Below are 24,641 nucleotides of genomic sequence, written 5' to 3' on the forward strand. Positions count from 1 at the left end.
GGATATTGGATTTTAAGGAGTGCTTTGTCACTTAAAAATAATATATGGAATATCAATTCTGATTCTTCTAGGATACCCAGTCTGTTGATTAACCACATCTAATATGTGTTCTACTTTATATACCAATTAATTTAGTGCCTTAATCAGTGATATAATCAGAGCTGTAGTAATAAGTCATACAATATTTTTTCTGCTCCTATAGTTTTATCTTTTCTTTCCTTACCTGCAGAATTAATGTTGTATTTACAAAAGATTCTGTTATCTCCTATAGTAGTGACTACAAGCTCTAAACTCAAAGTTTTTCTAATAAATACTGTTTATACACAGATACTTTTAAGAGTTTGTCCTCTACAGCATGGGAGCAAAGAGGATAGACATGTAAAGAAATAGTTTACAGTTCAGCTGGTGAAGACACAGTAGAAAAATCTGTGAAGTACCAAGGTAGCTCCAAGGAAAGAGATCCCTGTGTCTGTGTGGAAAGACAGCTGCAATCCAGGAGGACTTCACAGAGCAGGCTGAGTCTTCAAAGAGGAAAAGGAATCTGTCAGAACAATAGAGGGAAACATTTCAGATTAAGGAAAGATAAAGGCATAAAAAGTAACAGTAATTTTGGAAACCATGAATAACATTGCTCTTGAAGCCTGGTATGTTGTTAAAAAGGTACTGTTAGGAGGTAGAGAATAGAGTCTATCGTGACTTTGTATATTTCTACTGTATTTTTAAATTTTGTTTTTATTTCTCTTTGTCTTGTTCATGTCTGGTGAATCAATTTGTGAGTGAAACTTTGAGATGTTTGTATGCCTTTAATCTGGTAACATCTAGTATTTCCCAAATAGTTTGTTGAAGTTTTAGATAATTAGAAGTATTTCTTAAAGAAGTAAATATCCAGCTAAAGATTAAGCTTAATTTCAACTGTCAATTGATGAAATGTTTTTTCTGTTTTTATAAAGATGGTGCCTTTTATCTAGCTGTTCTAAGTAGTGAATTTTAACTAAGTATATTCATTTTTCAGCAGACCTAGACTTACAAAGGGCATCTGAGGAAGAGCAAGAAAGACTTGATGCGAGTGAAAATAACCACTCACAGGTATGTAAAAATGTAAATTTAAATTTCTTGTTTAATACTGTTTTCTGTGGTTTAATAACACAGTTCAAAAGAAATTGCCTTTCAAACTAGACTTTTAGAGTCAATAAATAATTACTTAATATTTAGTTTTTAATAGCATTTTATCTAATTACAAATGTTAAAGTATTGTTAGGATCTATAATAATTTATAGTTAAACTTTATCCTTGGAATTGAGGCAAAAAACCTTCCTGAATATGGTTTACTTCTTCCATCTTTATAACTTCCTCACATGATGAAGGTGATATCAAATATTAAATCATGTGATATAAGCAGTTGAAATTGTAAATAATATAGCAGTGATGGCCACCGAGTTAGTTTCATGTAAGGAACAGTCATTCCCAGTGGTCCAAAATTTGCAGTTTCAAATTGCAAGTCATTAATGCCAAGATGAAAGATTCTTCTGTCTTGTGATCTCTATGTAATCGATTTCAGAATCTACAATCAGGGAGAGAACAGGGGTCATAGAGTCAACCCAGCTGCCTAGTAAGAGAATCAAACCTTCCACGATTGGACCTTTGCTGTTAGGGAAGAAACAAAAACTTTCTAATTTATTTCATTTCAGGGTAGGAAATCAGTAAATATTATTAAAAATTCTTTTATTCACTCTCACTAGTGAATGTTAGAGTATAATATAACTCAGTGGATGCAGAGAATACGTATTGAGATAGATCACTATCATAGTATATCATTTGCATTAAAATTCAGGAATTTGTTCCTCTTTCTGATGTTAATTGATTTTGGCACCTAATAATTTACAGTTTGCTTATTGTCCAGTTACTAGTCCTTTAAAAAAAATCTTTACATGCACTGGAGGGGCTCACTATTTAAGGTATGAGAGGTGAAATATTTTTTAGTGAGGAAATCTTTGTAATGTTAAAAATCTAATCTCTGATTCTTGGTAGATTTAACATGTGTGAATTGTTTAGTTCAAACAAACAGTGACAAAGTTAGGTTTCTGAGTTCCTATTTTTCTCCTGTTTCAAGGCTAAGGCAAGTTATGTTTCACTTCTCAGTTTGTGACTAGCCAAACATAGATTAAGAAGTTTGTTAAATTTTAATTATTTTCTAATTTTTCTTTATCCGTACTTGACTACTTAAGGATAAATGTGTTTTACAAGCATGTAGTGTGAAAGAAAAGAAATCTGAAGATCAAATCACGCAGATTAATCTTTCACTTGTGCATCTGCAGAAAATGCCTAGAGAACCAGAAATGAATAAGGAACATGACAGAAAGGACATACCTGTGTCTTCAAAACGTTCTTGTGTGGAGAAGCATGAGGACATGTGGGTCAAACAAGGCAAATTCGACTGGAAAAATAATTCAGAACTTATCACAAAGAAGTCAAATCAGAAAATCAGTAAAATCCATGAAAAAGGCAAAATTACTTTTCATCGTAAGGTAGTGTCACTACATGACAACTGTGAACTACGTGGTGACTTAAAGGAACTACCTTCCAACGTGATAGATAATATATTTGATTTTGAGGAAGTAGATGCACCTGGAGCCTCTGTCTCTATAGGATTCCAGGCAGTCTCTGAACACAAAGAGCCCAGTCTTGAAAATGTTTTTCCATTTTATTCCAAGTCTGAGTCAAGAAAGTATGGTTGCCAGTCATCTTCAAAACTTTATTTAAATGAAAATAAGTTGGATGAAAATGGTAAGCCAGACACTGAACACGTTTTTAACAAAACTGAGGAGAGTTTTTGTAATGATAGAGAAAATGAAGTACGGAACCGAGTTCCATTTAAAGTGAAAGAAGACCAAGAATTTGCTACGAAAAGAAAACCGAAAAGGAACCAAAATACTCACTGGAAATCAGACATTGGACATGCACCTCAGGTAAGTGATCCAAAAAGCCTTTTTGGTTTGGGGCTTGCCCGCTCCAGTGAGAAGAAACACATGATTCAAATAAAAAGTCATGATATGCCTGCTGTTTCAATTACTTGTAAGAAAACCAAACCAATACAAGACCAGCTCCAGAAGCCATCGCTTGCAGATAACTGTGGTGCTGATAAGTCTAAAAACATGGACCCTGAATTAGGAAATGTGAGTTCTTCTCCATCAAATGGTAACAGAACATCCAAAGTATATCTAAAAGAGTTACAGCAAGGTATGCAAAGGTTTAAGAATGAGGTAGGCATGTTACAAGTAGAATTCCTGGGTTTGGAAAAAGAAAATTCAGCTTCAGAAAGAGGTAGAGGTTCCTTTGCTGCTACTCTGTTTTTTCTCTTTATCAATAATCTCCTCCATTCTGATCCATATTTGATCTTATTTTCCACTCTATGAAAATAGCCTATGTATAAAACGGGGTCATCTAAATATGTAATTGTGTAGAAACAGACTATTTCTGCCATCTAAATAACAGGAACTCAGGGAAGTATTTTCCTGGGTTTTGTTCCTTAACCAACCTAAGTCTCTGTGCCAGTCTTTCATATGAAGTGGGAAAGTAATTCAGCTGTGTGCCACGTGACCTGAGCCGGAATAAACGCAAGTGAAATGGCTTAGGAAATATAATAAGCTCAAGGTTGTGGTTTTTTTTTTTTTTGTATGTTTTTTTGTTTTAATCTGTTGGCTTAAATGTAAGTTGCACTTCCATAGAATGGGAAGGAAGCAGTGACTGAGAGAAGGGATATAAGCACAAGGTCTCACTAAACTGATCCGTGTATTGTGCGTTAGTGAGTGCGGGCTTATCTGTCTTACTGATCACTGGACACTTAGAATTCCATCATGGCCACTTTGAGATATTCTTAAGAAGAAATACATGTGCTCCCACATGTTCTTGAATCACCACTTTCGGGTGTTTCTGTTGAGTCACTTACAGTATATTATTTAATAAAATGTAGTAAGTTTTGACATGTATGATTTTATTATATAGGTAGTATGAACCCTCAGCAAAAAAAAATTCAGTATTTCTCTCCAAAAGAGAAAACTTGAGTTGTGAGATGCACTGAATGATTTTTTTTAGTTCTAGTAATAGATTTTTAAAATGTGTGTGTTCTTTTGTGTGAGGTGCAAAGAATGTTAAGGATAGAGCTCTGAAGGTGTTCTCCTGTAATAGAAAAAGGAGATGAGCCCTGCCCCCAGCTTTGCCAAAGTCACACTTTTAACTTATCTGATCAATTTGATGAATTTATTTGGTAGCTTATTAGATTCAGTGTTAGAGAATTGTATCATCTCTCTTGACACTGTAAAATGCTCAGGAATACTGCTTTAGGGAATTTGGACAAATCAGTTAACCTTTCTTGGTTGTGTTCCCATTGTCAGTAAACAGTGGGGCTAAAGTAGATCACTCATTACTCCTATGCCGTCTAGCTATAAAATGGTCATGGTTATTAAATGTGAAATTGGGAAGCATTATTCCTTTTGCAGAATTCCACACTAACTGGCAATTCATCAGTTTCACTCTGCTCCTTTCAGTAAACTTGGGTTTATATATTTTATTAAACACCACTTTTTTGATACCCCAGGATCCAAATGAAAGAAGAATTTTAAAAAGTAGTGGGGAAAGGATAGCTTTAGCACAGAAAGAAGAATGTTTCCTTTCTGTTACTGAAGCACCAAGGTGTGACATCTTCTAAATCTGGCTGGTTAATGTAAAATCTAGGTGGTAAAGACAGAAGAGGACAAATTTTATGCCTTTGTCTTTCTATTTCTCTGTCTCTGCCATTCACATGGGGAAGAGTGGATGTAAGAGCACAACATTCAGAAAGTCCTTTTTGAAATTTTAGAAATTGTTTCTTTTCCTCAAACAGAAAGAAGCAGAATTTACAAACACTTCAATGACTTGAAATGATAAAAATTAAAATAAGCACAAAAATATTTTAATCAATTGAAATCAGGGCAAAGTCTGAGTCAAATGATAAAATGAATGAAAACAAAGTGTTTCTAATGAATAAAGTAATAATTACCCTTTGTATCAAACTTTCACTAAAGGTTGAAGTAGAAGAGAAGAGGAACAAAAGTGAACTGAAAGGGTCAGAAACCATGTGTGGTGGCAGTTACCATGAAGGATTAACTCGGCAGAGGAAGAGGGGAAAAAGTGATGACCGGCAGTTTCCTGCTCTGCAGAAAGGAGATTCTGATAGGTAAGCCTAGATCAGTATTCAGCAGTAGGTAATTATTATTTTCCTAGATATTGTTCAGCATTTCTTCCCAGGCTCATCTCTCCACTTGCTTCCATGTATTTTGTACTCTTCCTTCCAGGTTCCCAGGACACACCTAAATGCCTTGTGCCTAATCTTTGTGCTCACATTCTAATCTCTTAAGTAGAATAATTTCCTCCTGTCTCTTTTGCTCATGACCTCCTGTTTATTTCCCTGTTCTGTAAAGCCTTCCTTATGCTCACTTTACTTTCATATGTCAGCTCTTGCATATCACATTGTATCATAATTGTTTATCTGTCTTTGAAGCAAGAATTTGTGTTTCCTTGCATATGGTTGGCACTTGTTAACCATTTTGTGAATTAATAAATGACTGAAGATGGGTAAGAGTTGGAGTTTTACAAAAATTGGGTTTTTTTTTTAAATTTATCAGTAGAACTATTTTTTAAAAATTGGCTTTTTTATGGATTGTTTTAAAGTAGCTGTCCTGGCTTGCATATGAAGGAAGTAAAGAAGAATGAAAGTGGAAAACGGACATTAAAAGCATCTGTGACTTCACATGTATTGGAGAAGACTGCCTCACTGGCTGGTGGTCTCCTACGCATGAATGAGAACAGCAGCTTAAGTGAAGGAGGTCAAGGTTGTGGCAGGTAAAATCTACAAATTCTTTATTTGTAGGTGAAGACGTATTAGCAGTGATTACCTTCTCTGGAAATAGAACAGCAGCATATAGTGCAAAGGCCAAGGCAAGAGAATTCTCAACTGTGTGGGAGGAACAGTGCCGAAAGGCTAACATGAGGACAAGTGCCTTTGACCGGAAGTAGTTTCAGTACTACGTCCCCAAGGAAGCCGGGCTGTAGTGAGTCGGTGTGAACAGCCCCTCAGAGGACATTCCCTGGGAAGGCAGGAGAGGACTGGGTGATAAGTGAAGGGGAACGTGGGGCTCGTGGGGGTTCCCTTTCTTTTTTTAATGATGAGACGGTAGATTGTAGAGCATGTCTCTTTGCTGTTGGATGCGATTCCATAGAAGACGTGTTTTTCAATTTAACTTTGCATTTCTGATATTAGAAAGTGTATTGATTGTACTATGTTATCTTTAAGATATTGTAGTAAACTATTCATGTATGGTTTTGTTGTAAGGGCTTATTCGTTAGTTTTGAAGCGTAATATTCTTACGCAATTGAATATGCAGATAATGACTTTAAAGTTACACCATTGTCCATAGATTTTTTAAAAACTGTATACTCATAATGAGTATACAGACACTTAGGCCATACTGAATAGGGTTTAATCATTCCTTGATGATTCTAGATTTTATAGTGTCCTTGACAGTATCACCATGAGTGGCTATGGTTTTGTATGCTATTGTAAAATATCAGATTATATTAACTTAATATTTGTTTAGGTTCCAGGAAGAAGGGGAAGATTTTGTTTATATACAATAGAATAATAAACTATTAACAATCTATCAGAGATGATTACTTTTGGATTACTAAGTTCTAAATTTAAAAAGCCATCATGGTCCATAAGGACCTGTCAAATGCATGAACAAACAGCTGAATGGATAATGAATGCCCGCTGATTAATGTCTTTAGCGAAAACAAATCTTTATTAAAAGTAGATTTCCAGTATTGCCTAGGTCTAAAGTCTTTGTATTTTTAAAAAATAGGTGTTAAGATTCAGAAATTATTATTATTATTATTTTCACTTTTTTTATTGAGTCATAGTCGTTTTGCAGTGTTGTGTCAAATTCCAGTGTAGAGCACAATTTTTCAGTTATACATGAACATACATATATTCATTGTCACATTTTTTTTGCTGTGAGCTTCCATAAGATCTTATATATATTTTGCTGTGCTATACAGTATAATCTTGTTTATCTATTCCACATTTTGAAATCCCAGTCTGTCCCTTCCCACCCTCCACCCCCTTGGCAACCACAAGTTTGCATTCTATGTCTATAAGTCTGTTCCTGTTTTGTATTTATGTTTTGTTTTTGTTTTTAGATTCGACATATGAGTGATCTCATATGGTTTTTTTCTTTCTCTTTCTGGCTTACTTCACTTAGAATGACATTCTCCAGGAGCATCCATGTTGCTGCAAATGGCGTTATGTTGTCGGGTTTTATGGCTGAATAGTATTATTCCATTGTATAAATATACCACCTCTTCTTTATCCAGTCATCTGTTGATGGACATTTAGGCTGTTTCCATGTCTTGGCTATTGTAAATAGTGCTGCTGTGAACATTGGGGTGCAGGTGTCATTTTGAAGTAGGGTTCCTTCTGGACATATGCCCCAGAAATTATTTATAATTATGCCTAGACATAGAATAATAATAGAGATTCATTTACTACATTAGTTAAAAATACTTAAAAATAAATATTACTTTCTTAGCATATTGTGAAATGCAAGTATTGAAGCCAGATTGCCTGGGTTGGAATTCTGGGCAGACATAGGGGCTTCGACAAATGACTTAGCCTTTCTGTGCCTCATTTTCTTCCTGGGTAAAGTACCTAATGTATTACCTACCTCCCAGGATTGTTGTGAGGATTAAAATGTCTTTAAGACATGTAAAGTGCTAATAATAATGCATAGCGGTTACATAGTAAGTCCTCAAAAAAGCTAATACCATGGTTATTAGAAAAGGGTTTCTTTCATATAAGGACTTCAGTAATACTTTCCAAACAGGTTTTATTGCCATAAAAGCCAGTTTTTATTGAAAAAGACAACAAGAAGAAAATCCTGGTGTATTTTTTCCTACCAAATAATACAAGTAATGTTATGTTTTTCCTTTTCCTCTGCTTGTCCCCTTGATTTAAATTTAATACTTTGTCAATAATATAATTGACATACTTTCTTTGTCCTTTAATGTTACTGTTTCCACTGTTTGTTTAATCCCTTTTATTGAAAATTAATTATCAATGCAAAGATTTTATATAAAAATAATAGATTTACATATTTCTTGTATTTTCAATATTTAGTATTTGGCTTAAATGAATTGCTTTTTTCTTTTTTCAGGTCTTCAAAGAAAATGTCTACTAAAAAGGACAAGGTATAGTAAAATACTACTTATAAAAATATTTCCCTATGGTAAAAATAATTCATAAATGATAAAAGAGTGGAAAAACAGAAAATCTTCCTTTGTTGTAGAGACATTTACTTAAAAATAATTTAGAAACACTATTGATAAAGTTAGCCTTTTGACAAAAGTCAGTTCTTTCGAGAAGTGTCTGTGTTTTTGCTCTCATAAAAAGATGGATATTTATCACCTCTGTACACTAAGCATATTTTATAACTATGTTGGAGACACTGTGAAATAGCATTATTTATTTGTAGGTCAAAGAGCAGATTAATTCTGTGGACGACCTCGATGACTTAACTCTGTCACCGGAAACAGCTTCTGAGGATCGCAAGTCGCTTTACCCTAATTGTAAGAATACCCTGAGGCTAATCGAAGAACTTGGCCCGGACAGTAAAGGTAGGACCCCTGTATGACTACACAGCCTTTTTAAGTATCTCGTGGTAAAGTGTGCACACCTAGTACTGCCCCAGGGAGCACGGCTACGTTACAGTCCGCTGCGTCTCAGAAACCTGCTTTGTGTCAAAGCAGAATCAGACGTGTTGTGCGCTGCCAGCCAGGGGCTGTGACCGTTCCCACTCCCTGTGCTTTCTGTTGACTCTGCTGCTCCTACGCCTTCACCCAAGGTCAGGTTATCACTGCTTCCCTCCTAGAACGCTGAAATCACCTCAGGACTTTCTTCTATGCTGTCCGCCTCCTGGAACGTTGGTCTACACCGCAACCATGATTACTAGATAGTTTTTAAAATTCAGATCTTTGTTACCCCTTTGCTTAAAATCCAGCTACTGCTTCTCACAGCTCCATAGTTAAAGGCCACAGTCCTCTGGCTTCATCTTGTTTCATTTTATTACCCTTCTTTCCACATGAGTTTTAGAATCAGCTTGTCAATGTAAAAAAAAAAAAAAAAAAAAAAAGGCTGCTAGTGTCCTGGAAATTAGACGTAGATTATGTTGAATCTGTAGATTAATTCGGGGAGAACTGACTTCTTAACCATATGGAATTTTTAACCCCGAACAAAGTTTATTTCTCCGTTTAGGTCTTCCTTGATTTTCTCAGTAATATTTTAGAGTTTTTAGTGTCTGGGTCTTTCCATCTTTTATGAGCTTACCTGTATTTCTTATTTTTCAGTGCGGTTATAAGTAGTGTATTCTTATTTATTTGTTTGTTTTAAAATAATGTATTTTAAATTTTAGTTTCTGATGAGAGAAATACTGTTGATTTCTGTATACTGACTCTGTGCCCTCCAACCTGACTGAACCCATTTATTAGTTCTAGTAGCCTTTTTATGGATTCTCTCAGATTTTCTACGTAACCAAAGGTGGTCAAGCTTTTTCTTCTTTAAACTACTGTCTTACTAAAGACAGTTCACGTTTAAGACTTGCAGCCAATAAATACATTCTCTGTCACAGCTAGTCAGCTCTGTCACTGTTGCAACAAGAGTAGCCATAGACAATACACAAGTTAATGGACGTGGCTGTATTTCAGTAAAACTTTATTTACCAAAGCAAGCAACCCGGCCCACAGGTTGGAGTTAGCTGACTCGCACCATGTAATCATATTCCCCGCTGATTAGCACAGTCTTACCTCTTCATTTCCCATCTAGATGTCTTTTGGTTTTTCATTTTGCCTGATTGCACTGGCTCCAGTATAGTGCTGAATAGAAGGAGTAAGAGAAGTCATTCCTGTCTGGTTCCTCACCTTCTGGGAAAAGCATTCCGTTTCTCACCATTGCATATGGTGTCAGCTGTAGGGTTAGCACAGATCTTTGTCATAGTGAAGACGTTCCCTTGGTTCCTAGTTTGCTGGAAGTTTTTATCAGGAATCGATATGGAGGTTTGGCAGGTGCCTCTTTTTATCCACTGACATGATCATATGGTTTCTTTTTTAGTTTGTTAATATGATGAATAACATTGATTTTTACGTGTTAAAACAGCCCTGCATTCTTGGGATACACCCCACTTGGTCGTGATGAATTTTCCTGTATTGTTGGATTTAATTTGCTAATGTTTTGTTTAGAATTTTTACCTCCATTTTCATGACATTAGTTTTCTTTCTTGTAATATCTTTGTCTGGTTTTGGATTCAGGGTAATGTTAGTTTTATAGAATGAGGACATATTTCTTCCTCTTCGTTTTTTGAGGAGAATTTGTGTAGAGCTGGTATTAAATTTTCCTAAAATACTTGGTCGAATTCACCAGTGTAACCATTGGCACTGGGATTTTCTTTGTCATAAGGTCTTTAAATAGGACTTCTGCTTTGGCTTTTAAGATATAGGGCTTTTTAGCTTATTTGTTCTTTCTTAATTGAGCTTTTGTAATTTCTCTCTCTGAAGGAATTTTACCCACTTCATCTGAATTGTCAGATTTACTTGCATAATGTTCATAATGTTACTTTGTCATTCTTTTAATATCTGCAGAGCTTAGAAGAATGTCTTCCATGTTATAGATGCTTAATATCCATTTGTTCAATATATGGATGAATGAATGTGAAAATGCACAGTCCTTTGTACACAAAAATTATTCATATATTTTGTTTCTATTTTTGTTTTCTTCCTAATGCAGATTCTGATAGGTTATTGAAAATTCCGGATCCAGTTCATTCATTCAGATCAATAGAACTGAAAGAATGTGACTCTGCACTACTTAGAGGAAAAATTAAAGAAATGGAAAATAAGGTGAACTGGCTACAAACAGAGCTGTTGAAAACAAGAGAAGAAACATCACAGTTAAAGCTTCAAAATGTGGAGTGGGAACGAGAGCTCTGCAGCATGAGGTACTGAATTTCTTGGTCTTAAAGAAATATTTGAACTCTTTATATTTACTTTAATACTGTAGGTATGTAGGAGAAGTCTTAAAATTGCTAACTTACCTTTTGAGATTTTACAGGGGAGGAAATTTCAAGAATATTGTGGAATATGAGACTCTTGGAAATAACACAGCCATACACACACACGCACACACACACACACACACACACACACACCCCATTCTATATTTATTTAAAAAAAGTCTTTGATCCTTATCTCTCAATTGTCCTCCAGAAAGTTTATATTACTTTACATTCCCACTTGCAGAATTATGAAATGACCATTTTTCTCAAGGCAAAAACTTAAAAAAAAATTTATGCAGTTTGATTCTTAACATATGAATGGATGGACTAAAAAGTAAAGTGAAGAGTTATTACTGGTTAGTTTTTTCAGCATCTCTCTCATACAGAGATAAGATTAGTTCAAAGGTCTATGCTGAAAGCACAGATTACTCTTAATTTCTTAATTACTTAATAGGGATCCTGCCTTGTACCAAAAGGGATTTAAAAATGATTTACTAAATAAATAATATTCAACAAGGTAAGTTCAAAGTGCTGCAAAAGGAGAAACATAAAGTGTAGGGCATCAGGGAGTAGACTCCCCAGCCTCGCCTTGGATTATGCTAATTACCGGGTCTGTGTTCTGGAAAAGTCGTCTGCGGATGTTACCTTCCCCTGGAGATCATGTAGGAGTCCCTGTAATATCTCATGAAGTTGAAATTTTATTTCTCATGAACTTATAAACCTGTTTCTAAATAGCAACTTCTCTTTTAATTAATAACTAAATTCTCTGTCCTAATGAAGGAGTAATTTATGACTATGTGGGGGGAAAAGGGTAATTTTCAATTCAAACCTTACTGAATAATTGCAAAATTTCTTCCCTACACTATTGACCAGAGTTACTCTTGACTGAAACTCAGTAGCATTATGTGTTTTCATTGCTACTTTTCAAATATATATATATATACACATAAGTCTATCATTATGAAGAGATTGAAGTGAGGAATTTAAAATGTGAGACTTAGAAATGAAAAAAAAAAATTGAGAACATAGAAATTCCATTAGGGTAATAAATCAGCATGTGAAGAACCAGATCATAAAACGAACTTTTTATTTTCTAACAAAATAAATTTTAAGGTAAGCATATTTCACTGCAGATTCACATTAGAACAAGAAACAAAGAAGAAGAGAAATGCTTATATATTATATGAAAAAACAAAGGATGACTTGAAAAGAAAAGAGAAACAATACAATGAGCAAGTTTACCTGAAACAACAACTTGAAATCACTGCCCGAGCACTAGAATGCAAAGTGAAGAGCATATGGAATAAAGCAAATCAGGTAAATTTGTGTTTCGTGAAAATTTCATATCTGTAACACTGTTTCATCAATATTCTTTATAATATTCTTTTGAATTAATCTATATTTTCATTTAAAACAAGTAAGAGTTATCTCATCCTAAATATGAACTATGACAGTTAGAGCTTAACTTACTAATTTCTTGGTGTTCTTGGCATCTAATAGATGCTCTGTGTCTTTTCTGAATGAAGGAATGGAAGTTAAATTGAGCTTAATCATTAACATAAGGATTGACGGTTTTGGTCCATTCAACAAAGTAACAAGTCGAATTCAAATCCATGAGTTAATTTTGGCTTTTTGAAGTTAAAATCCAGGCTGAATTGCCTTGAGACTGTGATGGAATTGGTTAAATGCCTTATAAAGAAATTTTCTTTCGCTGGGATTTCAAAATTTGTAGATACTGACAGGCATATGAAGCATAGATAAACAAGATTATACTGTATATAGCACAGGGAAATATATACAAGATCTTGTGGTAGCTCACAAAAAAAAGTCACAATGAATATATATATGTTCATGTACAACTGAAAAATTGTGCTCTACACTGGAATTTGACACAACATTGTAAAATGACTACAACTCAATTTAAAAAGTGTTAAAAAAAAAAAAAAGCTTTTTCTTTCATGATACTACATCCCTTGTGTTTTTGCTCTGTGATAAATTTAGCTGTCATATATAATAGAATTTGAGTTATTTATGTGCATTAAAGATCCCTGTGCTTAAAAAGGCTACTTCTTTTTAACAGTTTAAAAAAAATTTTTTTAAAGATTACCCTCCTAAGCTTTCTTTGACTTTTTTTCATGGTATAAAACCCAAAACCTAATGAAATATGTCTCCAGGTTTTAGAAGAGCAAAATGACACTCAGAGACAACTTTCTCGAGAGCAGAATGCCAGAGTAATACAAGATGAAATCCTGGCCCATCATCTTTCCCAACAAAAGGAGGCAGAAAAGGCTAATAAGAAAATGAATGCTGAGGTATTTCCTTTAGTCATCTTCAAACGTGTGTGTGTGTATGAATTTGTATACTTAGATAGTTTAAAAACCAATACTATAGGTACAGAAAGTATAGAAGGTTTTAAAAGCCTATATATGTAAATATATTTTCTGGGGGTTTCATTTCTGGTTCATTGGATAAAGCAATATTGTGAATTCAAATCCATTTGCCTGCAACAGTGACATAGTGACATTCACAATGGCCTCATCCAAGGAGAGGCTATTCATATTTCCCGTAGGAATTGATGAACTTTCCATTATCTCAAAACTGTTGCTACTAACAGTAGGCATTCTAGTTTCTGGCAGTGATCTGACTCCTTTGATAGACAAATGGAGAGGTTACTTTATCATTTCCACTGATGGTAAGGAGGAAAATGTATAGCCAGTTCAGAAACCGTAGTTTGGCGTAGTTTGGGTGTCATTCTCCTACGTGTGATAAAAAGTAACACTCTGCTCCATGTGGTATCTGATTTCAGTACAAGGAGCTTTTGAATATAGTGACAGACATGCCATAATCTATAGTGATAATTTATTGATCAGTATTTTATTTTTAATAAAACAGTTCACTGTATTTCCCTACTATTTCACATCCATCACTGTTATAAACACCATGAGGAAGAAATAAAAATTATTGCAGAAGCAAATAGTCTCCTGATTTTCTAAGAGCTCTGTAAATTTGACCTTCTTTACCTTTAGTGTATTCACCATTAGGGACATAGAAGGTTCTCTTGTGTTTATATATTTATCCTACAGAAGTGGCTTTGGTTTGGTGTAAGAGTCAGAGAGTCAGAAGCCCTGGGGGAAACCCTGCAGCTTGCTTGTGTTTTTAACCCTTTATTCCAGAATTGTCACAGCTAACTGTGTTAACTGATGTTTGTAGATGTACTTAGTACAGTGCTTAGATTTATCACTTATCTGTAGATGTAATTCTTATAATTCAGTCTAAAAATGTTAGAAAGGGAGAATATTCATGGAATATTTTCAGGAAAAAATTTTTTAGGAAATTTAAGCTGTCCAAATATATACAGAGCTAAGGCTCTTACTTTGGGGGTAGCTGTAAAGGTTAGATGTCAGATATAATTTTTAAGTGTTTTCAGATTTATTCATTTCTTATTTTAAGCCTTTTGGGTTTGTTATATTTCAGAGAAAGAAAGGCCTTCCCAGTTCTGAGCTTCGTAAACATCCTTTTGTGGTTTCTTTTTTACTTTCATGGATTCAGTATCTTTAATTAAATTTTTGAACTTTTGGGGATTTCTGCTTGTTTAAAGTTTGAGATTTGTATCCACCTTAAGTTCTTCCAGTTGGATACCCAGTTATTGCAAACTTTTTGTTGTATAAACTTAGAGATTAGTCTTTCACTTCAAAGGAAATTATGATATGTCAGTTTATTGAGTACAGTTCAAAGAGTAAGAGATGAGGGGTTTCACTTACAGGACACAATGGATTTTGAGCTGTCTGACCCAGAAGATAACAGCGAGGTGCTTCCTCAGCAACTTCCTGAAGCTGGAAGTCAATTCCGTGGCCAAGAAATTGAGCTCCATCCCAGGAGATATGCTTTTAGACCAACGACGTTGGTATTAGAATGTGTGCATAGAGACCGAGGCCAAGCCCAGTGTTCAAAGAAGGAAACTGAATCGTTGTCTCAGAGAAAACAAGGGAAAGTCAACAAATACATTGTAAAGCAGGCATTCTTGGAGGAGAGAGTATGTGAACTAGAAAGTGAAAACATGTTGCTTCGACAGCAACTGGAAGTTGCTCAAAATAAGGCCAAAAGCAAAAAGACAATACTTAATATCCCAGAGCCGTTTCTGGATCACATGGGAAAACTTGAAGCCATGAGCAAACGAGTTCTGATGCTGGAGGAAGGAAACAGGGAATTAGTCAATGAATACAAATGTTTAAAGGACAGACTGTATCAGCATGTAACTGACAGAGCAGAAATGAAAGTAAGTACCCAGAAAGGGAAGTAATTTTCAGAGTTCCTCAAAGAAAATTCAAAGTGGTATCTGATGGAAGCTGAATGTTGAAACTAGTTGAATATAAGAAATGTGTGCGCTATAAATATATACACTGTAAAGCAGCCTGAAAGCATATCTTGTATCCAGCAAACAAAAATTAGACCTGAGAGGTGCTTTACTTTGAGTAAAGATGCCGTGTCACCTGAACTTCTAAGAGATTAAGCTGTAAGTTGTTGATAGGTACAGACAGGTCTTAGTAATTTACTGTTATAGTGCCCAAGTCATTTTAATCGTTCTGTCACCACATTTTAGTATCGTGATGAAGCAGATAAATGAAATGCTCAGACCTAAAATGAGTATTTTGAAATTAAGATTCAATTGTGTGAACAAATAAAAAAAAGAGAGAGAAAAGATTCAATTGTGTGGATTACCTTGACAGTCAAATCCAGATTTCCCAGATGAACTGATGTGTAAATGCTGTATCTTGCAGTACTTTTCATTCAGTTGCTTTTCATATATTTTTAGTTGATATTTTATTTTTATTCATGTCAATTGGAATTAAATTTAGAGATATTTGCATCTCAAATCATGCATTGTCATGACCTCCACTCCTTAAAGGCATCTACTTTTCATTCAGTCATAATTTGGGACAAATGTAAATTTTAGCCAAACTGTGTTTGACTTAGTCTCCCCTGTTCTATTTATAATTTACTTTGAATAATTTTTCAAATAATGTGCTCACAATTCTCATTTCAAGGCTCAGTTAGTCATTTGGATCTAAGTTTGTCCAGTCCAGAGGGACTGGAGCGCTCTGTGATGTACGAGTTTGGCATTGGGGTCCCCTTTTCAGACTGAGGAGGAGCAGCCAGAGTCTTGAGTGGCAGGAAGGGAATGAGTGGGAGGGGTGGGGGAGCTGTAGGACCTGCAGTCCAGGAGGCAAGGGATGCCAGGTTGTCTCAGGTCCCCAAAGGCCATTGGAATAACCTCATTTTTATTGTGAGATAGGAGTCTATTGGAAGAATTTAAACACCAGATTGAATATGTGAAGAACTCTGAACTTAAGCCTCTAATGAGAAAGAGGGAGAATGTTCCACAGTGTGGAACTTACCACCACTCATCCCACCCACACACCTGTTTCTGTTTGAGGCTTCAGTGGGGGTAAAGCTTGGCCATTTCCTGGGAGGGGCAGGGAATGGCTGGTGGGGCTGCATCCATTGTCTAAGTTAACTTACTGTCAATAAGGCAGGAGGGTCATGCCTTCTGTGTCTTTAATGAAATTGGGTAAACAGGAATGTGTACCTATGAGGAAAAGAAGGTGAATTGATGTCTGTGGGGATAGTTCTCAAAGTCCATATGTTGGAGTTACATATTATTAATGTAACTTAATGATAAGGTGACTTAAAAATCAGTAACAGAGTTATCTCTTTAGGCCTGTGTGAGACAGCTTCAACAAGAGCTGACTGACACCCAAAAGAAAGTGTCCATGTTGGAAGCTTCCCTGGAGGTGACAGCACATCATCAGACTAATTCAGAAAATGAGAGACAGGATTCAGAGAGGAAATCACATCAAGCTGCGAGCCCAGTATGTATGAAATTCAGCACGTCGGCCGTGAATGTGCAGCGCAGAGTGTTGCAGGACACTAGCTTTTCAGGGACAGCTTTCTTTTGTATCTTCATTATAATTACACTTTTATTATCTTTATGATGAACTTTTTTCTTAAACTTTGACTTTCATTCTGCCATTTCTTTATATGTTGTTTTCTTATAATATTTACCCTTAGAGAATTTGAGAGTTATACATCTTTCCTCACGGAAGTTAACTTTTTTTCCTATTAAACAGTATTTTTTAGTGATCTCTCACCACAATAAGGCAAGCTAGATAAAATCAGAGGATAATGTTTCATGGCATGTTCCAGAAAATTGTCATGTTGCACCTTCACTTTTGTGAATGGATATAGAATCTGTGTGTATTTATTTCATGGATTTCAGAGTAACTTGTGCAGAAAGGTCATTATACAAACCAGTTGGAGTTAGGTATCGCCTTCATTTTCCCTTCACTTTACGTATGTTGTCAAAGCATGGAGAAGTTCAGATCATGAATGTACACCCAAAATAGAGAATTAAGAAAATTGTCTAGATCCTGCTTTTGGATTGTTTTTTAACTTTATTGAGATATAATTCACATATTATAGGGGGGATTGCATAACTCAAGTGGTAGAGTGCATGCTTAGCGTACACAAGGTCCTGGGTTCGATCCCCTGTACGTCCTCTAAAAATAAATAAGTAAAACCTAATTGCTTCCCTCCACCAAAAAAAAAAAAAAAAAAATAAAAATAAAAATAAAATTCACGTATCATATAATTCACCCATTTAGGATGCATAGTTAGTATCTCCTAGTATATTCAGAGATGTGCAGCTGTCACCACAATCAATTTTAGAACATTCCCATCACCCCAAAAAGAAAGCCTGCATCCCTTGGCCATCACCCCCAGCCCCCCGTCCCCATCAGCCCCCGGCAGCCACCAGGCTGACTTGTGTCTCTACAGATGTGCCTGTTCTGGGTGTTCCACATGAGTGGAATCACATGCTGTGTGGTCCTTCATGATTAGCTTTTTTCATTTGACAAAACGTCTTCAAGGTTCATCCACGTTACAGCGTTTGTCAGTATTTCCATTTCTGTTTATTGTCGAACAGTACTCGGTTGTGGGGCTAAACCGTTTATCCATCCACCAGTTGATGGACCTTTGGGTTGCCTCTGCTTTTTGGCTCTTGTTAATGATGCTGCTGTGAACATTTCTGTGCAAGTTTTGGTGTAAACATGTTTTCATTTCTTTGGGGAACAGACTTAAGAATGGAAATGCTGTCATATGGGTCATATGGTAACTGTGTTTTACCTTTTGAGGAACTGCCATACTGTTTTCCAGAGTGGGTGCACCATTTAACATTTTTATCCAAAGTGTGTAATTCTCCCAATTTCTATGCATTTCTGTCAGCACTGGTCATTAGCTCTCCTGGTAGGTGTGAACTGGCATCTCATTGTGGTTTTGGTTTGCATTTTTCTGATGACTGAGAATGTTGGGGATCTTTTCATGTGCTTATCCATTTGTGTATCTTCTTTGAAGACCTGTCTGTCCAGGTTTTTGCCCATTTTAGAATTGGATTGTCTTTTTATGATTGAATTGTAAGAGTTCTTTTTGTATCCTGGGTGCAAGTCTTTGATCAGATGTAGGATTTTCAGGTGTTTTCTCCTGCTCAGCAGCTTGCCTTCTTACCTTCTTGATGTTGTCTTTTGAAGAGTAGAAGCTTTTAACATTGATGAAGTTCAGTTAGTCTACTTCTGTCTTTTACTGTCCTACCTAAGAAACAAGTGCCAGGTCCAGTCATGAAGACACACACCTGTGTTCTCTTCTAAGAATTTTGTAGTTTCAGCTCTTTCATTTTGAGTTAGTTTTATATATATTGTATGAGGTAGAGGTCGAATTTTGTTCTTTTGCATGTGGATATCCAGTTGTCCCAGTACCATTTGTTGAAAAGACTATTATTGTCTCATTCAGTTATTTGACACTAGTATTGAAAATCAATTGACCGTAAATGTGAGGGTTTGTTTTAGATTCTCAGTGGTGATGCATTGATCTATGTCTGTCCTATGCCAGTACCAATTCATACGTTATGAGAACTGTTTCCGAGTCATCTTGCGTATTACCAGTTGTTTTACATAGTAATAAAAAGTCAGTGTCGTGGGATGTCTGCAACTACTTCTGTGGAGATTTGCTGCTTCCTGAAGGGGCCTGTGGCCAGCTTATGCCTTGCTGACTCTGTGACATGACAGAAAGTAGGCTTTCAAAGATGAAGTCCATCCCCCCCCCATTCAGACCTTTAGTTTCTCACCCAGTGCCTCCCACTTCACTCCAGTTTCCATCAAATCATGGTCACGGGATCTGCTGACTTAGCCTGCAATATACTTCATTATGTTGCACTCATTATAATTCATAGACTCGTCCATAGATTTCACTATCTAGAGGCAATAGATTAAGCATGGAGAAGATTAATTCAACCTTCCTCTTTGGAAGCCTCTGTAATCCATCATCTCACGGTTCATGATGAAGTCCTCTTTTGGCTTGGTTCGTGTGTGTAACACTGGTGCCGATCTTGTTCTTGGTGTAGATCCTGCATTCTCAGCTCCCTGTGTCTACCTCCTTTTACTTAAAAAGAGAGATGCCTAGCTGTGTTCTATAGCTTAATGTGTAATTAATGAAATAAATATTTCATCCCATCCAAGGAAAATTTTTAAGAGTACAGCTGTTAAATACTAGATAATATTCAATCAGTTTGTCAGAAACAGATAACAGATCAGTAATTTGAATTTCAAAAGTTCAAAGCCAGTCTGTGTGATATGGAGAAGCATTGTGCTACAACATAAAGCTGAGACAGTCTTACCTTCCCTTACCAACAAGCTTTTAAGTAAGGTAAAGGAAAAATTGTATTTAATTTAAATACTGCCAAAGGACACTACATTTATGGTTCCATAATATTTTATTTTCTCTCTGAGGAAAGGAAAGTGAAGAGTGAGTGCTAGATTAATAAGTTCTCAAAGCTGCCTGTCTCTTAGAAGATCAGTTAATTGAAATGAGGTAAAAAGGCTGATTTTTGGTAAACTATTTCTGGTTGTTCTTCAGTTATTAGACTTCAAATCCTATGTCTCCTTGCTTACCCATCTTCCTTATCCTCAAAGTTGAGGGGAAATTGTGAAATACATGCCTATGTGTAAGAAGCTGTAATTGGAGGGAACTCTGAAGTACCTTCCTTCTCACTAGTTCTTAGGTCTTTCTTTCAGCTATCTGCTATTTCTTAGCACTTTGTCATTAATAAGTTAATCTCAACATTTGTTACTTTCCACTTTATAGGAGACCAATTTCTCCTATATTCAAGTTACATTTCTTATTATCTTTTTTCACCCACTTTTCTGTTTATCTGTTTTTGCTTAACAAACTCCCCAAAGTTCAGTGGCTTAAATAGGCATTTATTTTGTTCACAACCTGCGCTTAGGAAAAGTGTGGCCAAGACAGCCGGCCCCTGTTCCTCTCAGCTTCAGGTGGGGCAGCTGGAAGGTGGGGGGCTGGAATCGCTTGAAGGTTCATCCATTGATGTCTGGTGGTTGATGTTGGCGGTGGGCTGTGGCTTTGGTGGGGCAGGCAGGCGGACCACCTCCCCTGGAACACCTAAGCTGTCTTTGTGGCCTGAGCTTGCCCTCATGAGCCTGGGTTCCAGGGTTAAGAGCGAGGCAGAAGCTGAACTGCCTTTTCAAACCTGCCCTGCAGTTCACTCGGTGCCCCTTTCACCGTTTGCTGTTCTTTAGGAGCAGGGCACTTAAGGTTGGCCCATAGTCTACCTTTTTTATGGAATTAATTTTGAAAATTTATGGAGACATTCAAAAACCAGCATAATTACTCATTAGCCACAATGTTTTCTTACTGCTTCCATATGAGAAATACACTTATCCCCACTCAGTCCCCCAGCAGGTCTCGGTCGCTGTGGTGTTAGGCTCAGGCTCCAGTCCAGGGTCTGACTTTACCATCTTCACCAGATTCAGGTGGGGTGAGGTTCCTGGGTGTGGTTTCTGGAGTACAGCCTCTTGGGTACACTCCTCTCAGTGCTGAGGCTTGAGGATAAGGAGACACGAGTTATTTACCGCCACACACCCGACATTCTGCTGAACTGCTAAGGACTCCCTCACTCACAGATGGAAGATGGGAGGCACACTGGCCCGTAGCAGTTCTGAAACGCAGCCTGATGCTCGGTCTTTGATTAGGACTTAGTCCCAACCCTGGGAGGGGTTCTCCTTCGCTGCCCTCTCTTGAGCTCTTTGTTCTGTCCCTTTCATGAGCAGTGGCCTGTGTTTGCAGCTGAGTAGTTCTCTCAAGCCAGCTTCCTCCTCGTAGACCTTCTAAGAAAAACCCAAAGGCCTCTTCCCATTTTGCACTGTCTGTCTCTTTCAGTCCAAGCTAGCAAGCAGTGTTTTTGCTACCACAGTTCTCCTTAAAACTGAGTTTCCTGTGAATTTTACTGGGGTTCATGCCATTGGAAAAGCTACTCTCACGTCTTTTTGAGATAAAGTCTTCACCTTGGGCTTTCTGTGAAGCTGTTGTGGGACCATGCCTTTAAAACTCTTATGCTTTTAAGATCTTTAAAGGAATTTGAGGCAGCACCTTAAATCTTTCCAAGGTCTTAACAAAGTCTTGGCTTCATCTTTAGACTGTTTTCCTGGCAGCACCCTAGATTGGATCTTAGCCCGGAAGCCATTTCTCTGCTTGCCCATTGTGTGACAGTTGGGCACATGGAGATGCTTTAAATAGGATACAGATACTTGAACCCAGTGAGTCCTAGTTCCTTTATATTTAATAATCTTTTTGTTTGTTTTAGCTTATTTCTCTGGTCAATTTTACTTTCAGCTGTTAGGTAGCAAGAGTCCCGTTTCCTCCGGCTTCAGTGTCATTTTCTTCCCTGGCCTAGAAGCCTTCACTCTCAGCCCTTCAAGGGCCCTCAGGCTTCCACTAACAGTCTCGTGGACACTTTGGATTTTCACTCCTACTCTTCTCTACATCTGTTCAGGTTTCACCTACCTCCAGGTTCAAAGGCATCCCCACATTTTGGGTTCTTTTTTAATGGCTGTGCCCCATTTTTAATATCAATATCTGTGCCAGTTATTTATTGCTAATAATTTATATAATAAACTGCCTCAAAGCCTGGTGACTCAAAACAGCATTTGCTTGGTTCACAAACCCGTGTTTAGACAAGGCTCAGTGGAGCCAGCTCATTTCTTCTCCACTTGGCATCAAGCGGGCACTAGAATAATCTAAAGGCTTGTTCCTGCTCACATCTGGAAGTTGGAGCTGGCTTTGGTTAAGGACACTCCCTGGGGTCATCAGCTGGGACAGCTGCATGTACAAAGACTCAGTAGGTGGCCTGGGCTTCACAACGTGGTGGCTGGGTTCTAAGGGTGAGCATCCCTACGGAGTGAAAGTCAGAAGCTATTTAGCCTTAGAAATCACACAGCAGTGCCCCACATTCTGTCCCCTAGAAACCAGTTGACTGAGGCCAGTACATACTTCAGGGGAGGGAATTTCATAGGGGAAGTGTCAAGGAATTTGTAGAGATGTTTTACAACCACCACCTCTGCCTGCCTTGTCTTAGCAAATAATCCTTCTATCTGAAGGAAAGTGGTTCTTCCCAAGTCCGTGTCACTGAAATTCCAGCAAGTTGTTTTGTTTGTTTTTGTTGAGTATGTACTCTTGTTTTGCAGAGAGCCACAAAGGATTACAAGAATTAAGGCTTTTTTGTTTGTTTGTTTGTTTGTTTAGAAAAATGTATGGATCACCTTACTAAACCACTACGGTTGGAGATGGATTTCTCCTTAACCCTGTGAATCATTCATTGCTCCTTGGAATGCAATTCAAACTAGCATAAAATATTTGTAGTTCAGAGAAAGGCTTATGGCATTAGAACCCATATTTGTAAGATGTATTAATTGCATTTTTTTCACAGTCTTGTTTTGGGAGACATTTATTAATTCAGCCCTAAGTAACTCAATATGATCTCCCTAAAATTAAAAATCATGGAGAGTTAAGACTTGGGTTAGGAAGGGGTAAGAGACTTTCCACTAAGAGGTGCCTTATAGTCACCTTTTTATGTAGGAAAGACATGAAACAATTACAGAAAAATAAGAGTGTAAAATCAAGCACAAATGTATAACAAAGATGACGACAGTGAACAGTATATTTTAGTGACTCTTGGTGGTTTGAACTTCTTTCTTGATTTTCTGGGTAATTTGAGTTTCTCCATTCCACAAGGCAGATACCATTTTATTGTAACTGAATTTATTTCAACCTTTGATGCTGGGTTAGAGTTAGGCTGTTCTTGGTCTGCTAACCTCATTAGCAAACAGTGTTATCTTCTTCATGCAGAATGCTGATCCTCCAACAAAAGTGGAATCTACATCTTCAGTACTTCTCCATCTGAGTGCAGAAACTCAACTTTTTCTAAAGGAGTTATTATCTATGAAAGAATTGTAAAAGAAATGTGACACACTAGAGGAGAAGAAGAAGTTGGAAGAAGAAGTAGTAAACCTCAGACGTCACCTAGAAATGAACACAGTGGAACGCAGTCCAGTAGAGCAGTACAAACGGGAGACTGAAGAGCGAGCAAGACGGGATGTAGCAGAAAAATGGAAAGAACTCAGTCAAGTCGTGCAGTACAACCGGGAGACTGAAGCGAGAGCAAGACAGGATGTAGCAGAAAAATTGAAAGAAATCAGCCAGTTTGTACAGGTGAAGCATTGATCTGTAACGTGCTCTAACTCACTTTGCTGAGAATTAGATTTCGGATGTGTACATTTTATGTGTTTCCTCTGCTTCCCATAGAGCAGTTTGTTTTGTAGATTTCTGGAAGGAAGGCCGCATTTGTTACTCCCTTTAAATAATTCAGTTTCCATCATTACTATCATTAGATTGATCTTCCAGAACAATTGTCACTAGAGAATCATTTTAAGGCCGATTGGTGTAAATCAAGACTACTAGGAGGAAAAGAATATATTGTGATGGAAATACTGTGCCACACTCTTGGATTACTCTTAGGTTGTATTGTTCAATTTTTAAAATTTTAAATTGATCCTATTATTCTTTAAACTATCACATTACACGAGTACTAATATAAGAGTGATTCAACTTTAATTTCGTAATTCAGATTTAATTCACTTGACATTGATGATAAGTATTTTAAAGTTCAGCTTTTCTTCACACTTAAAATTGCTCTCTGAATCACTGACTCAAAACTAAAAGGAACAAATACACTGTAATTACTCAGGTTATAAGTATTTTTAAAATTGTATCCTTTTAATTTGCTCTAGGCACAAGCAGCACCTCAAGAAAAGTCATTAAGAGAGTATAAATGTGCTTCAGTAAGTCAAATGGAATACAAAGTTAAAGATCTGGAAACTGAACTGAAAAGTTTTACTTTTCTAATGAAAAAGAATTGGAAAAATACAGACAACTGTACCTGGAAGAGCTAGAAAATAGAATGTCATTGGCAAGTCAACTAAACTCGTAAGTGAAAATGTAGCATTATAGAAAATAATCTAGGTCATTAATTTGCCTCTTAGGCATAATTTTTATTGAGCCAAGTGCATGAGGTGAGTAGCAAGTGAGAGCTAACTAGATAGTGTA

The 24,641-nt window shown here is 36.7% G+C and overlaps 1 protein-coding gene across 1 annotated transcript in view; it reads left to right on the top strand.

Annotated features, from left to right (window-relative positions):
- LOC135319260 (ankyrin repeat domain-containing protein 30A-like) overlaps positions 1-24,641 on the top strand; it is a 64,013-nt gene that overhangs the window by 37,160 nt on the left and 2,212 nt on the right. The window contains exons 20-32 of the mRNA XM_064478773.1: positions 1,013-1,086; positions 2,316-2,966; positions 5,061-5,212; positions 5,707-5,877; positions 8,247-8,280; positions 8,565-8,706; positions 10,868-11,078; positions 12,269-12,452; positions 13,310-13,447; positions 14,899-15,411; positions 16,853-17,005; positions 23,385-23,747; positions 24,326-24,521. Coding sequence (XP_064334843.1) covers positions 1,013-1,086; positions 2,316-2,966; positions 5,061-5,212; positions 5,707-5,877; positions 8,247-8,280; positions 8,565-8,706; positions 10,868-11,078; positions 12,269-12,452; positions 13,310-13,447; positions 14,899-15,411; positions 16,853-17,005; positions 23,385-23,492 — 2,531 coding nt within the window. The 3' untranslated portion in view covers positions 23,493-23,747; positions 24,326-24,521. The remainder of the gene's footprint in view (positions 1-1,012; positions 1,087-2,315; positions 2,967-5,060; positions 5,213-5,706; positions 5,878-8,246; positions 8,281-8,564; positions 8,707-10,867; positions 11,079-12,268; positions 12,453-13,309; positions 13,448-14,898; positions 15,412-16,852; positions 17,006-23,384; positions 23,748-24,325; positions 24,522-24,641) is intronic.

Source organism: Camelus dromedarius, chromosome 24, assembly GCF_036321535.1.
Source record: "Camelus dromedarius isolate mCamDro1 chromosome 24, mCamDro1.pat, whole genome shotgun sequence".
Lineage (NCBI taxonomy): Eukaryota > Metazoa > Chordata > Mammalia > Artiodactyla > Camelidae > Camelus > Camelus dromedarius.